Genomic DNA, 17,467 nt, shown 5'->3' with positions numbered 1-17,467 from the left:
CAAACATGTCTAATGTGATCACTATTACATTTTAGGATTTAAATAATAGTATTTTAATAGCAATTGTAATATTATTATTTTAATATTATTAGGTAATTTAAATTTTTTTATAAAAAATCAATTTTAATTAAATAATAAAATATTTAAAATATTATTTATTTTATATTTAATAATATTATAATTTTAGTCATGCTTTTATCCATTAAAAAAATAACACCGCTTTATATTATGTTGGAGGAAGTAGATGCAATTATTTTTAAATTGTTATTGTTAATTTATGGATGATGATGAATTGAAATCCAGAAAAATAGAATTTTATAAGGGTTATGTGAATTTAAAAAAAATTTAGCCCTAGAGGAGAGTATTTTCTCTCTTTTATTCTCTTTCTTCCCCTTCACGCGAAATGGCCTCTCCGCTATAGGATCACCTACCTCTTAGTGCAGGTCCGTACGTAGGGATAACTCCAGGACTCCTCTGTGTCAGCCAAGCATTTAATTCCCTTCGACGCGTGAGTGGACATGACTGCGAAATGACTGAATCCGCAGTCTTTTCTTCTTGTGATCGGGTATAAGGGAAATGGACCGGAACCTAGGAAAGAACTGGCTTTAAGGCTGAAATGGGCCGGGCCGGTCTGAGTGAGTGACTTAAATAAGAATCCGATCAGGAGGATGACCGGGTTGGGCCTGACTTATTCTGGAGCTTAGGGGCCTTCTGATTATGGGCTGCTACTATCGGTCTGACCTCGTAATGGGATGGATAAATCCAGCGGATGATATATAATTTAGATAACAATTTATAATTATTATTTTAAATTTACTTTTGTAAGTTAGTATTGTTGATCCATTTTTATATTAGCAAATAGCGTAACAATGTCTAAGTTGGCAACAATATACTAAATAAAAAAAAATCTAAAAAAAATATCATTACAAAATTGTACTAAGTGAAGATTAGGTACAAAAAAGACCAAACTAGCAAAAGCCAAAATTAAGCAAAACAGGCAGCAGCCAACTTGAATTCAAGACCTGATGAAGGTTAGAAATTCTTCTGCTCAAAAAACACCCTACTTAATTAACTTACCTAAGCAAAGGAGCCCGCTATTGAATTGACTTTACGAAACTTTCTTCTTTCAACTTAAAAAGTTGGGACTTCTGGAATTTATTTTGTCAAAAAAAAAAGGGGCAAAAAGGGAAAATTATTATGGCAATTCATATAAAAAGCAGAACAATTTCTTGGTGAAAAAAGAGGAAGAGATGCCACATTTCATAACAAAGGTTGCTTGGTGGATGAGGCTATTTCACTGGTAATTAGTTTGAGAAGGGCTGAGGGATGAGCTTGACCTTGAAGTAGGGGAGTGTCTTAAAAAAGAATAGCAACCCAAAAAGGCAATATACACTAGGACTCGTGTTCCCTATCTCAAAACCTTTGCATTGTACGCTCTCTGCAGGCCTGCAGCCAAGGCATGGCACGGCGGCAGGCAGGAGCAATCTTGAAGGTTTCTGCGTAGTGGCTGACACACCAGCTACATTCATAGATATTTGCATACCTCATGTCACATGCAATGAAATCCAAGTTATATCAAAATTATGAGTCACATATCTATCTGCTTCATAATTGAAGGGCTCGTTTTAGGCTATAGGATGCCACAATGGAAGCACAGTGTCCCCACTTGCTCGGCAACTTCCCATCCGCCAGTACAACAAAATATGGACGGAGGATCACCTCCCACTACTCTCAAACGTTAATATTTACCATGTATGTGTTATATTCCAAATCATGCATTCCTTGTATGCACCCTACGATAAAGATGTATCATATATATTTCTTTCTTTTTTTTTTTTTTAAATGTTGGGTGGTATGTATAGTCAACTTCTATGTTTTTATTGAACGCTGGCAATAATTTCGTTAGTGTAAGCATAATGACAAACCCTAAACTTCCTTCTGTATTTGCACAAGAGTTCAATAAATGAGTCTTAGAAGCCGGTCCGTCCTCCATCTTGAAGAATGATTTGTCTAAGATTCGATGAGATTAGGAGATGATTACACAGTAGGCGAAAGTTTAATTTATAGAGAAGTTAATAGATGTGATTAGGTAATTGAGGTTCGAGAGTAGATTGAACTGGTTTTTCTGATTTTCGAACAATATTGAAATTCTCGAGAGAAGTTTAAAGTTTTAGGATTTGAAATTTATAAAAATCTTTTTTGCAACGTAATTGGTCCAGTGATATTAATATATTGACCATTTTGGAACGTTCTGACAAATTGTTCTATTGAATGCGATGGTGGAGTGCTGAGGCAAACGTGTCAGATAATTCATTTGTGGCTGGCAGTCGTCTAATAAATGTTGAATCGCTTTTACTTATATCTTGTTTATTACACATATCTTATCTGTCAATTCTGCTGTACGCACAATTATAACTCTAAAAAGGATCTGCGTGTTTTAAAAAGGTCGGTTTGCTTACTCTGAATATTAGTGAATTCGGAGAATGAAAAATGATTTTTTTTCATAAAGTGATTGATGGATATGTTAGCGTGAACCTTCTATTTTTTTTAGACGTATCATGATCTCAGAAAACGGAACCCATCTTTATTATGTTATTAAAGAAAGATCTATCCTATTCAACAACAGTTGTAAAACAGCATGATATGTTTAGCAGATCTCCTTCTGCACAGCAGAAATAGGACTACTTTTATTTGGTTTCCTATTCAGCTAACTCACTAACGAAATATATCTTTTTATGAATTCTATTGTTGTCAAGGTCTTCTTTGTTCATGTAATTCTATTTGAAATTTAATTTATGAGATAGTCAAATAACTATTTTATTAACAAAAAAAATTAAAAGTCAATAATTATATTTAGTATAAGTATAAAATTTTTAAAGATAATTTACAGTATCCTCCTTTAGATTTAGTAAAACTCAATTTATTAAAAACAACAATTTAGTTACAGAGTTTCATTTTGTTGACAAAGTAATGCTTTACTAAATAAGCTAATGAAATGTGATTAATTGTGTAATTTACCATAATTATGACTAATTTGTCAATTTTACACTTAAATTATTTCTATATATGAACAGGTTCAACATTCTTCTAGTTCAAGTGAGGCCAAGCAAATACTCGAGCATTTTAATATTGATGTCTAGACTAAAATAATTATTTCTATATAAAATTACTGGATTTTATAATCAAATTTTCTTGTCCTAGTCGTATAACCCAGCAGCAAATGTAAACAAATTGAGATCAAAATTCATCACAAAGGAAAACTCGTCCAGATTACACAGACCACAGATCAAGGAAAGAAAAAAAAAACATCAAAACACAGAAAGATACTGCAACAATTAAATGAAATGAAATAGGAAAATCTGAGACTTGATTAGACAGAAAGGAACCAACTGTTGCAACCCATGAGCCGCCCTGCAGCAGTAGCAGCCGCCATTTTTCTCTAGAAAACAAATTTAACCTTCTCAATTGAATTTTTAAGGTATCAAAATCTGCCCCCATAACAATCTTCTCCACCACCCTGTAAATTAACATCCTATACAGCCCACTATTAAAAGTCACAAAACAAGCCCAAACAACCGCATATGCTTTACATCTGTCAATTCAATAGGGCCCCCCTGAGGAGGATGATTGCAGTGATGACTGCACTTGCAACAGGTGGTGATAGCAATCGGCGGCAGTGGGTCTCTGCTCTGGGTTCTGGTCTAGGCACCTATTTTGCAACTCTCTAAGCATCTTTGGCACAGTATTCGGACCCAATCCACACGTCTTCACCAAGTTACCTACGCCCCACACGTCTACTTTCACCCCATGCAATCCCCTTCCCATCTCCGGAGCGTGTCTCCCACGTGCTTCCACTATTCCATGTGGGTATAACTGAGGGGCACCCACCGCCTCATCGAATCCGCATACAAACCACTCATTTTCTCTGTCCGTCCTCCTCATTACCTTGTCCCAACTCAGGTCCCTGTGCATGAAAGATAAATCATGCAGAGCTACCAAGGCTTTGGTCACGTATTTTAGAGCCTCTACCAGTTGCTCACAGTTTATCGGCTTAAATTTCACACCTCGAGGTTTAAACACCAATGCCAAATCTTTTTCCAGTGATCGGAATATAAATTCTGCGTGTGGGATTCTCTGGTCAAGATAATCATATATTTCTTTGACTGCTGCCCATTTTCTCTTGCTGGGGAAGAATCTTGTAACTGTGTTGGGTGTCATTTCAATAATGTTTCCATCACCCGCGTCCACTCTTTCAAAATCACTGAAGGTTAACTGCTTAAAAGTTCCTCCATTATTGATGTTGTTGAAGCAGCGTTCAGCTAACAATGGCAATAACCCAGCTATTCTGTAACATGGCACAAGGGCTTTTAATCTCTCCACCGGCGAAGATAGGTCTACAGCACAGAGATCGGTTCGGATTATTCGATCTTGTGATCGATACAATGCACAAAATGTTACCGAGTAGCCAACTGCATAGTAGCCCAGAATATACGGGATGTCCATATATGTCCATAAAAGCTTCTCTACTATGGTAGAAGAGGGATCAGCCTGCCCTTCTCTCAACTGGTCAGCTTCCTCTCCTCTCCACAAACAAAAGTTTCTAACAAATCCTGTAACGTTTGGCCACTGGTCCTGCAACGTATCCACCAACGATGGAGAAGAAGAAGATGCTTTTCTAACTATAACCACTTCAACAGAACAAAATTTCGACACAACCCTATTAATGCAATCATCCCAAATGCCAATATAAGAGTCTCTACTCGCAGCAGTGGCACCACTGATGCTAGGGTTAGTTCGGATAACTGAGCTCAAGATATCAAACGCGATGCCTCTACAATCTAACAATTCAGAAGCAGTAGTGAAGAACTGTTCTTTGCCTTGTGGCAAATCTCTATAAACATCTTTCCTTAGTGGGAAGCGTAGTTCTTCGGGTGGTGGCTCCTGTAAATACCATGAGAGTTCAAACAAGTTTGGAAGTGCTGTTGGTGGAACTCGAAGACAGCCCACGTAATATTCAGTTGGGTCTTGAAAATCCCACGCTGGAATCGCTGTTGATACAGTTAGCATTTTAACATAAGAACATGCATATACATCGATCTCATAAATGAAAACTGTATTGCAAGTAGCTAACCTTACAATAATTTCCCATGTACAAAAAATATTTAAAAATGAAGAAATGTAAATTGAAAAGTTCGCAAGGAATAAAAAACCATAAGCTCAGTGTTGGATAACAATAAATCACTGGACTCACATCTTACTGGAGGTTCAATGGACGGAGGCGGAACTCTTTCAACGAAACCTAGTCCAAATAGAAAAAACTGTGAGATGTTGGATTCCTAGGCTGCTGTTTGAAAATGCACATGTTAAGAGAAGGTATTTGTACCAGAAGCTGAAGCAGAAGACTTTCTTCTGCCAAACACTTTCACTTGTTGGCCAGGAACGAATCCATCAACTGAGAAACCTTTTAGAGGTCCATCTTCGAAGATTTCCATGGTGCAAGCTACCATCGAATCGTCAAAGAATGTAAGCTCATCTGCATTCAAAAAGCTTGATCCTTGAATCCTCACTCTCCCTCTATGTTCCCCTTCTTCAGCCCATAAATTTACTGATTCTTCCCATGTCATTCTTATTTTACCAATTCTACGAAGCTCCTTTGATGATGAAGCAGCACCAGCAGCCACGTCCATCGAAGATTCAAACCCTAGTAGACTCCCTCTACTACTCTGAAAGTAAGCTTCACTTCCACTGGGCATGACTTGTTTTGTCCTTGCTGCATGACAATATAGAGTTGCATTCCTTGAAAAAAACAAGTGAAAGAAATAGAAAAACATGGAACTTTGTTATTGACTAATACATGTAGTGTGCCTACCTGAGACGGAGTAGTCATCTTCTTTGAAAAGAGGGGGGAGAGGAAGGCTTCTTGCACCAGCAAGAGCAGACCTACCATCATCAGCGGTACCGATGGCAGCTCTGCTCGAAGTTCTCATGCGAGAACCCATATATTGGGACAACTCTTCAAACACTTCCTCGTCAAAAGAAGCAGGCAATCTATATTGCTTCCTTTCATGAGGAGAAAGTCTAAAATAACTCTTTCCTACTTGATCTCTCTCACCGCCTCTCTCCCACTCATATACCTTTCTAAACTCGCCCAACATGTTATCCCATTTTGTACCCGCTGTTTTTGCATCTCTATTTACCCCATGCCTTTGTAAGAAATCTGCCACCTCTCTATCTTTATCAGCTCTCGTTTTCCCCCTCGTTGACTGGACTGTGACTTCACCGCCGGTGGTTTGACCAATATCTGGGTGCTCAGTTCTTGAAGATGAACCAGAGGCATCATAACCACCTTGGTATTGGACTCGCCAAGCTCTGGCTAACCATAACATCTCATTTGGTTTCCAAATTGGGCTCACATACTTGCCTTTTCTGAACTGGTGGTGGGGTTGTTGTCCTTCCGTTTTGGTTGTCTCGTGACCAGAAGCTGCGGAGAGAGAAGCGAGGGGAGAGTGTGGGGGAGACGACGCCGTGTCCGAGGAGGAGGCAGCTGTAGTGTGAAGTTGTTGGGTGTGAGGGTTGGTGGTGGAAGTGGGATTTGCTGATGGTGATGGGCTTGATTCGTGGGTGGCAATAGTAGCCATCGCGGTCTGTGTTTGTTGTTGTTGTTGGGGTGGAGATGGTAATATTTTCCATTGTGCAGTAGCATATCTGGGTCTCTTGGGGGTCACAGTCTCAAATTGTTGGTCAAAAGCAGAGGAAGTTGCGCCGATTGGAACATAAAGAGTAGAGATAAAAGGAGCTGCAGTGACGACAAGAGACGACGGTGGCTGTTGGTGATGCTGTGGTCTCGTTTCTGGTGTTTCCTCAAGAGGGTCTTTTGGAGAAGATGAAAGCTGCTGCTGCTGTGATTGTTGGGTTTGCTTCTTGGCCGTTTCTCCTTCGTTTTCACCCATCTGAAATGGGCCCAAAGAAAAGGAATTCGATCGCTAAGAGAGAAGCAAAGGGCTTTAGGCCGAAACCAGAACGAGAAGAACAAGCGCCGTTGTCATAGAACTAACTTGGTTAAAAAGTTGTAGAACTTGGTCCGATGTTTGTTTTATTGCGAAATCTCCCTCTGGTGGGATTTGTTACTTGAAAGCAATCTTTAAAAGGTTAAAGAGTCAGAAAATAAGAGTGGGAAATGATAGCAAGCTAAAAGCAACATCAAAGGAAAGAACAGAAAAAGACGAGATTGTGGAACTGCCACGAATAAGACCCTTCAGTTGATTATTAATCAGTTAATGCAACAGAGATTAGTAAGTTGATGTTTGATTTGGACAAGTAATGGAGACAGAGAGAGACTGATAAAAAGGAATACAACTGCATGATTATGATTAGAGAAAAGGTCATGATTGTACTTTGGACTGAGAAGAGCGGCCCTAAAAGAAATAATTACTAATATATTTCTCTTATTTTAGGACAGTTATTTAATTGTGTTTGGGAAGAGAGAAAAAGAAGAAGAGAGTCCCCGCGACGAGTGAGGGAGTGAGTGGAAACTGTGAGTGTGCGTGTGAAAGAGAGCAGCAGCAGCAGCGTACTTTGGCCGCAGAGTGTAGGATGTGGACGCATCGAATCAATGGCTCCCCGCCTTGCCTTAGTGCCTTGTTTTTCCCCTATTTTGTTTCTTTCATTTGCTTCCTCTTTCCCTTTTTCAATTTGCTTCCTCTTTCCATTTATTTCTTAAGCTTTGACCTACAAAATAAAATTAATTACTTAGTTTTCTACATAAAATTTTATTTTTATCTAACGGAAGTTTCAAAAGACTAGTATTCTATCTCTACAGCCATTGAAAGAGCCTGCATAGAGGTACAACACATCCAATCTGAGTAAGAAGCCAGCTTTCCAGCAACCCAACTCATCACATTGCCCATACATACATCATTATATTTGGTTGGGTGCATGCTTGATTTTGTGTAATAAAAAAAAGATGCATGGCAATGCCATTGCCGTAGGTGTAAACAATTAATGGGACATGAAACTCGTAAAAGGAAAGTGTCCATAGAAAGGAGAAAGAGAGAGAGAGAGAGGTTTTTATGTCTGTAAAAGCTATGAAAGAAAGACATGTAGGGCGGCTCACAGAGTAGAATTTCAATTACTGAATACTGACTGACCAACCCAGTATTAAGATTTAAGAGCAGCGTTTGCTAAAAAGACAACGCCCTCTGTATCTCTCAGTCAACTTTTCGCCCGTAGCTTCTCCCCTATTCCCTTCCTCTCTCGTCCTTTTTGTCTCTCCATGTTCATTCACTCTGTGCTCTTTCTTTCTTCAATTTCTTGCTCCAACATTGATTCTGCGATATCTGCTATTTTTTTTATTAAATATACATATTTTGTGTTTTTTCTTCTTCTCATGGCGCCAGCCTTATGTAAATTTTTTTTATGCCCGTTTGATATTGAATTTGAAGGTTTAAAAAAAAAAAAACATTTTAAAAAAGGCACCATTTTAAATATTAAAAAAAAAAACAGTTTAGAAAAGTTATTTTATTATTTTTTAGTCCATAATAAATTAAATCTATTTAAAAATTTCTCTAAGTACTAAATATATTTTGCCATTTAGTTTTAAATGTTTTCAATGAACTATAAAATACATTTTTTTAAAAAAAAATATAATTTTAAACTCTGTTTATTTAATAAAAAAATATATATTTGATGCATTTTTTTTATATTTGGACTATTTAAAAATTTATTCAACAAGAATATTTTATTGTCAAAAGAAAATTAAGCTATTATTTTGTTCAAACTATTTTTTTTCAACAACATGTAAACTAATATTTTTCTAAAAAATACTTTTTTGAACTCTAAACAGACTCCACATGGCTGAATATTTCAAGTAAACTGTGCATAAATAAAATTTCACGACCTTTAATAAAAATTAGTAATTTTTTTGTTAGCCTTTCATTCAATTTATATAAATATAATTTCATCAAATACATATATCAAAAGCAAAATCCTTTTCTTTGCATAATTTTATTTTTTTTTCAGATGCTAGATATTAAGTAAAAAAATATATATATTGTACTAACTTGCTTGCTTTATTATGAAAAAATCTTCAACATTTCAATTGTCGCATCTAATTTCCAACACTCAAATACGAGATTTTATAATTTTAAGGACGATTTTAGAAATTTCTTGATATATTTGATAATGAAATTACTGTAACAAGTCAGGCGTCTCTTTAAAGAAGAAATTTAATTGGGTTAAAGCAATAGTCGCCGGCTACTTCACTATAATTGAGATTTTTTATTTCGGCCGTTGCCGCTTTCCGGCCCACATATGTCTCTTCATTCCTTTCTTATTTTTTTCAAAAACAGGCCCACCAATATTTGCTGTCTTGTTTTGTGGCAAAAATTTAACTAATTCAACTGATCATAGCTCCCTACTCCCTACACATTAAATTTCAATTTATTTATATATATAATTGAAATGGCCAATTTAAGTATTTTAATTTTTTTTTTGTCAGTTTCCACAAACTTTCTTCCTCAAGTAGTCTTATTTCTGTATTTTTAGAAGAAAGAATTGCTGATATATATGTGTCTGTAAATATAATAATCTCTGACAAGTAACATCATTTTCAGTAGAAGAGAGTATAGAGTGAGGTAGTTAGTGTTTTTTGATCCTTTGATGTAATATGCTTCTCGTGATTGCCATTCATGTCATGGCATGGCATTGATCCACTCTCCTCTCACCTAATTTCCTTGTGAACCTGCAATAAGGCTGCAACTATGAAGCTGGACCATCATGCCCATGCAACTCCTTCCCATTGACCACACTTTTCTTCTCTTTTAAATAATTTTTTTACAACAAAAACAAACCATTAGCCGTTGAAACACAAAATGTAAAGTAATTAAATAGCGTGGACTCTACGGGGGGGGCTCAAACTTGAAAACCCTAGACATATATAACAGTTAGGCCGGCTGATTTCCTTTTCAGCTAGGTCCAACTAAGCCCCTTTTCTTTCTTTGTTTGCCAATGAAAATGCAAATGGCTTCTACTACCGTTATCGTTTTACCCTTCAACGGATAATTGCATTGCTTTTTATGACTGTGATCAGAGATTATAATACATAAACATGCATGCACGTTTGTCCTGTCAAGTCCTTCCGTTTACCAATCAAATTAAAGGAAGCCTCCCCAATTCGTAGGGAGTCCTCATAACTAAAGCTAATTACACACCTACGACACCTAGGTTTTTTTTTTTTTCTTTTTAATAAAAGAAATGCACTTTGGGATTTGAGAAGCTAAAGGCTGTTGCTTTGTAATATTCTGGCTATACAAACAACTTTCTTCTGAATTTTGGACTCCATTGTCCAATGTGTTTTGTATAGTAGCTGGAACAAAATTATTTTGTCCCAGTTTATGTTGAACATAAAATAATGATAATTAAATTTTCAGAAACATAGCACTTGGCAATTTCCAAATCTGAATACTAACTACACTGTTATTTTGGGCTAGCACATCCGGTTCACTTCTTCTAACAATAACCTTTTCAATATTGACAGTGGGCAATGTGAAAAAAAATATGGAAGGTATGTATTCCACCAAGATGAAGAACTTTCTTTGGAAAGGACAAAAAGCTATTCTGCCCACTAAAATTAATCTACAAGATGGAAAATGGTCGATGTTACTCTGGAGGTTCATCTTGCTCTAAACCGATTGGCATCAATTTGCCAGTTAATTTTTATGTCAATGTCAAATTTAAACTATGTATTTTTATTTTCTTCAAATAAAAACCATTAGCAAAGGCCCATTTTAGCTTTTGACAATGTCTTTTATATGTTGCTTGTAAGAGCTAAAGTTCCTAATAAATTATAAATAAAAACAAATGGAGAACTTCAAAAAAGAAAAAAAAAAAGTCTTTCAATTTCTTTATTTACATCACTTGAACAATAGCCGACAATAATAAATTGAAGATTCCATTGAATAAATAACATTTAATTTTAAATATTGTCTAGCTATTATTTCATGTTGAAATTTTCCACTTCAAAAATTTCTTCATAATCGGTATCATTCTGGTCGTCTTCATCGACCTTGTCTTCTACATAGGATACCTCTTTTGTCCTTCTCTTCAGCCCACCCTTGAGCCAATCTACCACCTCCATCATGTTCGGCCTATTCTCTGGGTTACCGTCTGTGCATCTTATTGCCACCATAATCGTCGATTTGAGCTGAGTTCGATCAAATTTGCCCTTCAATCTAGGGTCAACAATGTGATCAAATGCACCCTTTTGAATATATGGAGTGACCCATTGAACAATGTCTCGCTTTCCTCCTCCTCGAAGTTTCTCTAATGGTTTTTTCGAACTAATTATTTCTAAGAGCAAAATTCCAAAACTATAAACATCACAGCTTTCAGAAACTTTCCCCCACATAGCATATTCTGGAGCCAGGTATCCTAAAGTTCCTTTTACCCTAGTGGTCAAATGAGTAACCCCATCTGGTATCAGCTTTGCAAATCCAAAATCTGCAACTTTTGCTTGGAATTCTTTATCTAGGAGAACGTTGCTGGCCTTTATATCTCTGTGTATTATATGAGGATTGGCCTTGTGGTGCAAATACCTAAGTAGCTGGAATCAATAAACAATCTGTTTGATATAAATTGTTTTGTTTGTAGGAATTAATTAAGATTACTTACGCCAATCCTTCAGCAGATCCAATGGCTATGTTCATTCTCCGAGTCCAATCCAGCAAACAATCTGAAGCGAGTTGGCCATGTAAATGAGTGATCAAGCTATGATTAGGCATATAATCATAGACTATAAGCCTTTCATCCCCACCTGCATAGAATCCTCTTAAACCTAACAAATTCTTATGCCTCACCCTCCCAAGTATCTCCACTTCTACTGCAAATTCCATCTCCGCCTTTGCACTCATCGCCTTCAGTCGTTTTACTGCTATCTGCGACAGCAATTTCAAATTCACATAAGCTGCTTAATTATATAGCTATATATTAAAGATTTTGTTTGCTTCAAAATTGTTAAAAAATCAATGAGAGAGAGAAGAAGAGATGAACATGATTGCCTCAATTCCTTTACTTGTTCGACCCCAGTAAACGCTTCCAAATCCACCTTCGCCAATCTTGTTATCATTATGAAAGTTGTTCGTTGCATGCAAAAGCTCCTTGAGAGTGTATCTTTCCCAGGGATAATCTGTCTCGTTACTTGCACTGAAAATAAGGATTTAAGGGTAAAAAATTCAAAGCATGAAGTATTAATTAATTGATGAATATAGTGTGGCATACCTGATCATCTTGGGTTGAGTTTCCCTGGGAAAGCCGCAGCAGAGGCATTTCAAAATCATTTCTTGTGCAAGAAAATTGGCAGATGTGAACCCAAATTAAATTACAAGTGGGAAAATCGAAAGAGCGATCGAAATTGGAGAAAACAAGAAGCACAAAAGGAAGAAGTCTTATGGTGAAGACAAAATGCGGCCTAGGAAGTCAAGCAGAGCTTGGCTGGTGCCTAGTGGTATAAGATTGTTGAGAGTTTAACCATCATTATTAAATATTAGGTTACGTATTTAACTTAATAATAATAATTCAGATAATAAAATATATTTAAACTTATAATAATCACATCAAAAAATATTTAAAAAAAAAAAAAAAAATACAAGAAGGAGCCTCTTGCTTACGTGGTCATAACGTGGATGTAATTTAGTGGTTGTTAGTATGCGTAAACCTGCTTCCCCATTCGAAATGTAATGATATTAAATTATTACTTATTCCTTTGAAAATTCTGATGAATTAGTAGTGCAGCTATGACGAATAATTAACAAAGGTTTAAAGAAGTTTTGTTTAGTGTAGGAAAGTGACGAAGGATCAATTGCCTCTGGGCTTTAAAAATTTAGATGTGGATTGGCTAAATAAAGGTCATATATCAAAGACAATTGGTAAGCTGTCCAAAATTTCTTTTAAAAATATTTGTTCTCTCTTTCATGATCCAATGAAGGAGAGGAAAATTGGACATTTTAAATTCTATTTTACTCCTACTATCTAATAAGCTTGATGGGAAGTTGCCAATTCAAAGTTCATATGATTTGATGCTCAGAATAATTTATTTTTTATTAAAATTTTATTTTTCTTTTACGTATTTACGTTTTAATTAAATCATTTAATTATGACAATTAAAAGTAAGTATTTTAATTAAAGCTTTGATCTCTCCAAAGAGTTGTTTTAAATTTTATAAAATATCATTTTAATTAAATTAATCAATTTGATAAAATTACAATCAATTTCAAAAATTATAACTAAATTATCAAATCTAGAAAAACTTATAAATTTGTTAATATATTTTATTTTTTAAAAATTAAAATTAAACAAGACAAAAGTCATTTTATTAAAAAATATTTTCTATAAAAAACATTTCTAAAAAAATCCAAAATACAAATTAAATTAATCATATCATCAAAAATTTCTTTGATATTATTATTATTATTATTAATATTACTGTTGGCAAAATAATTTTTTAAACTAAATTAATTGATAGCATTATAAAATCTTAAGTATTTTTGGCATTTCAAATCGTATATTTAAACAGGCAGTTGCCGTTTGCAGATGCTTATCTAAATCTTCGTAGTTCCAAGCAGCGTTATATTGTGGGCTCCAGGATCTCTTTGTTGCCCTATCGGGGCCTCAAGCCTATCCGATTACCCAATCTTAACGATGGGCCACCCGTGCCACTTGACAGAAACTCCTTTATTTTTCTCTTCAGGAAAACTTACAGAAAGTTGAAATATGAAAAGTTTTTGTATTTTCATTTAATATACTCTTTAATTTCTTACATTTATGTAAGCTTTTTATTTATAATAAATGGATTTAAAAATATTTCGTTTAAGTAATTAATTTGTAGATTTCTCTATGAAATGAAGAAAAAAAAAAAAAGATATGGTTCCTTCTTCAGTAGTATGTAAAATAAAAATTTGGGAATCATAGGATATTGTTCATTATTTAATGAAAAAAAAATAGTACTGTAGCTTTTTAAAATTTAAATATGAAAAAAATTTTAAAGACATCTAAGAGGAATTTATTATTGGAACTTAATTAACAAATTGAATTCTACCCTCCACAATCCAAAATTTTGAAAAAATAAAAAAGATAGAATAATAGGAATACAGCGCAGGTGACCTATAAGCAAATATGTTAATCAATTCCTACTCGGATATATGCAAAAGAAGAAGAAGGAGTTGGATTTTTCTTGTGTACTGTACACTAGGAGAAACAGTTCTCTGTTTCACCATATATATGCATGGATCCAACCCTAATTCGTCTACGACTCGCTCTGGATGGAGACATGACAATCATGAAAATCATAGTCTTCCTGGTACGTACTATATATTCTGTGTGTTATCGCGCGCATTGTGCCTACAAAATTCTTGCTGCTCTATTGCCAACTTCCACAACATGCCTAACTAGCTACAACAAGCGTACGTCAGATCATGCACTAAGTGAAACAAAAAACCTAGAAAAATGCAAACAAAACCTACCCAAGAGAATAAAAGCCATAAAGACTGCTATGAGTTCAAGATAAACAAACCAAGAAATAGGGTGCCACAAAAAAAAAAAAGATAAAGAAATCAAAATCAGATTTTGTGCTGCATCATTTTAACAGATGCAAAGGGCAATACAGCTCCAAGAAAATTTATAGCCACCAACTTTATAAATATATAAGTGTGATAATTTTATCAAAATATTCATGAAAATCCTCAACATGATGAATCCTGTAACTAAGCTCGATCAGCAGACCTACTCAATACATCCAATCTAAAATAAGTCATGTTAAATAACAAAATCTGGAAAAAAAACAAAATCACTACAAAAAGAAGAGGCAATAAAACACAAAAGTATAACAACCTGAACTAGAACATGTGATCAAAACCTGCAGTAATAACTGCTAACATTGCCTTGCTACAATAACACTCAATCTATCGTTTATGCTTCAACACAAAAGTATGAAAAAATCACTATGTAGTCAAGAATACTGAATAAGCGAGTATGATAGTTAGATAAGAATGAGTTGCTTAGCAGTTATGTGTATGAATGATGTATGCTTCAAAGTTACTGTACTTATGCAAGATGATGTAATTATATATTTGTCTTAATTAAATTTATTAAAATATAGTAAATAGCTATTATTGATTTTACATATTTATAATTATATATCAACTTCTATAAATGCATGCTTTCAACAAAAGGAATTTAGAACTTCATTTTTCAACTATTTCACAAATTCTCTTACTAGTTAGAATATGTTAAATTTATCATAAAAATAAACTAAAAATAGCTAGCACATAATCAACACATGTCCAAATGAAGACTGAAGTAGTATTTAGAAATACTATCTTCGTAATTCTCATCATCAGCATTGCAGTAATTATTAATAAAATTACCTGAGTGGCCTTCTTCCTTTCCTCAGTGATTCCCATCAATCCCCTGGATTTCATGTCATATAGATTATTTTTTTTTAATCAAAAATAGGCAAACTACTTAAGGAATATCACGAAGATATGGTTAACGATAGAAATCAACATCAGATTCTTTTTAGTTCACACTCTACAAAAAGAATATCTCAGAAGGACATCATCAAACAGTTTGCAACTGCATGTTCATATATATACATATATAACCAATTCTAGCGTTCATCATAGCTCTTGAGGCGTGCAGATATAAATACTCATGAACGAGAAATGAATCTCGATGACAATATCACATCATTCAGTTTCTGTTGCAGTGCAGCTACATCAATGCAAGTGAGATGGCTAGTCTGCAAGGGAAATCCCAAAACGTGAAGACCAGAACAACTTAGCAAATTTCACATACCCAAAAGCCTAAAACGCTAGAAATCTTAATAAATTGTTGCAAGAGCATCAATACCTGGCACTGCATAGTGTTATATAACCTTCCATCTCTTTTGGTGGAAATGCAGCTAACAACTTCAAATCCTTCTTCTATAACAGCTTCCAGCACTCTTGATAGAAGAAAATTGCCTTCTCCGGACTCAGAACTTACAACAATCTCCACTCCACTCACACGAGACAGGACAGTAACAGTATTGTTCATCAAATTATCGAGTGAACTAATTTCATTCCCTTGGTCATCAAGAGAAGTCGAATTCAACAGATGCTTGAGCTTATCTCTCGTAACACTCAATTCTTGGACGTTATTCTGAAGGTCTTTTATATATTTTGCAGCCTCATTTATGTGATCAGATATTGCACGCTTTCCCTGCAACCCCATCAACGAAACCCTAAAACCATAATTATGTAAATCAAAAATACCAATCCAAAATATAATTCATTTTTCCTTTTTGGGTCTGATATAATTAAGCAGCTCTAGTAAATTTAGAGAGTAAAGACAGCGAGAGAAAGAGAGAGGGGCCATTATTATTATTGACCTTGAGTGATTCAAGAGGGAGGAGGGATCGCAGCGATGCACAAAGAGTAGACATTTGTTGCCTTCTCTGCCGTTCAATCTCCTTGCGAATGATCTTCTTGTCATCGCAAGAAAAACCAACATCATTTTTAGTGTTTGAATTTGCTAATATTGCAGGAGGCTGAGGCTGGCCATCCCCCATTAACTTGGTAAGGTTGTTAGAAGCTCCACCCGAGAATTGATCGTTTTGGACAATATCTTGGTGGGGATTACAAGGGATCTGCTGCTAAAATTCAATAATTTGTTGGAAGGGAAACATTGAACAGAGGCAAAATCGAAATTAGGTGAGGCAATAATTGAGTAAAAGAGATGGATATGCTGGCTGACACTGTGATCTCTAATCCTCAAAGGACAATAATACCAAGATCCTCTGCAATGTCATTATAGTCAGAGTGACAGAAAACGTGGCTAAAGCTAGGCCCGTGGGACACTCTCACTCTTTTTATTTATTTGAGAATCCATTCTCACTAAAGTACTCGAGGAATTCCAACACAGAACGTTTTCACATTGGCCGGACCGCCTTGTCGTTTGCAATTTTACGGCTCATTAATTTATATAAAGTTTGTTAAAGAATGGATGTTTTGGATTTTGTGGTTCTCACAGTAATAGAATTTCATAAAATAAACTTGTGCCACATCTTAGATGAACAGAGTGTAAATTCAAATCCTGTACATACTGTATTGATAACCAAATCAATTAATAAATTGTAAAACTGCTTCTGCTTGAATTGTATTCACATTAGCAGGTGAGTCAAATTTTAAAAAAACATTATACACGTGCACAATTAGTTTAGATCATGTGAATGTTTCTAATATATATAATATTAATATGTTACTCAATTTTTTAATTTTAATTTTCATGATTAACTTCATACTTCCTTTAAAAAAACATCATAGTGTAATTAAAAGGAAAAAAAAATTATAACCAACTGGGTGTGAATGTAATCATTATTTTATGTGGTAATATTTTTAATAAAACTGAATTGTGACTTAATTTAAAAAGGTTTTTG

General features: G+C 35.0%; 3 protein-coding genes across 4 annotated transcripts; all 3 read right to left on the bottom strand.

The window, feature by feature from the left end:
- Nucleotides 1–3,225: 3,225 nt before the first annotated feature.
- On the bottom strand, nucleotides 3,226–7,396 carry LOC110617164. Its single transcript, XM_021759780.2, has 4 exons — nucleotides 5,870–7,396; nucleotides 5,384–5,770; nucleotides 5,252–5,299; nucleotides 3,226–5,048 (listed from the first exon to the last, which is right to left on the bottom strand). The coding sequence occupies exons 1-4, from the start codon at nucleotides 6,948–6,950 to the stop codon at nucleotides 3,601–3,603; spliced, it is 2,964 nt and encodes a 987-aa protein (XP_021615472.1). The 5' UTR covers nucleotides 6,951–7,396; the 3' UTR covers nucleotides 3,226–3,600.
- Nucleotides 7,397–10,875: 3,479 nt separating this feature from the next.
- Nucleotides 10,876–12,509, bottom strand: LOC110618244 (PTI1-like tyrosine-protein kinase At3g15890). Of its 2 annotated transcripts, XM_043957843.1 has the most exons (5): nucleotides 12,274–12,509; nucleotides 12,054–12,198; nucleotides 11,810–11,930; nucleotides 11,668–11,728; nucleotides 10,876–11,591 (listed from the first exon to the last, which is right to left on the bottom strand). In XM_043957843.1, exons 1-5 carry the CDS (start codon nucleotides 12,330–12,332, stop codon nucleotides 10,991–10,993), a joined length of 987 nt encoding a protein of 328 aa, XP_043813778.1. In that variant the 5' UTR covers nucleotides 12,333–12,509; the 3' UTR covers nucleotides 10,876–10,990. The 2 variants fall into 2 exon arrangements, with proteins under 2 accessions (XP_043813778.1, XP_021617067.1); XM_021761375.2 differs by having other exon boundaries at nucleotides 11,668–11,930.
- Nucleotides 12,510–14,048: 1,539 nt separating this feature from the next.
- On the bottom strand, nucleotides 14,049–16,878 carry LOC110618280 (transcription factor bHLH126). Its single transcript, XM_021761431.2, has 3 exons — nucleotides 16,421–16,878; nucleotides 15,901–16,251; nucleotides 14,049–15,790 (listed from the first exon to the last, which is right to left on the bottom strand). The coding sequence occupies exons 1-3, from the start codon at nucleotides 16,598–16,600 to the stop codon at nucleotides 15,701–15,703; spliced, it is 621 nt and encodes a 206-aa protein (XP_021617123.1). The 5' UTR covers nucleotides 16,601–16,878; the 3' UTR covers nucleotides 14,049–15,700.
- Nucleotides 16,879–17,467: the final 589 nt, after the last annotated feature.

The sequence above is a fragment of the Manihot esculenta genome, chromosome 6, assembly GCF_001659605.2.
Source record: "Manihot esculenta cultivar AM560-2 chromosome 6, M.esculenta_v8, whole genome shotgun sequence".
Taxonomy (NCBI): domain Eukaryota; kingdom Viridiplantae; phylum Streptophyta; class Magnoliopsida; order Malpighiales; family Euphorbiaceae; genus Manihot; species Manihot esculenta.
This window is presented reverse-complemented; position numbering and strand designations above follow the sequence as displayed.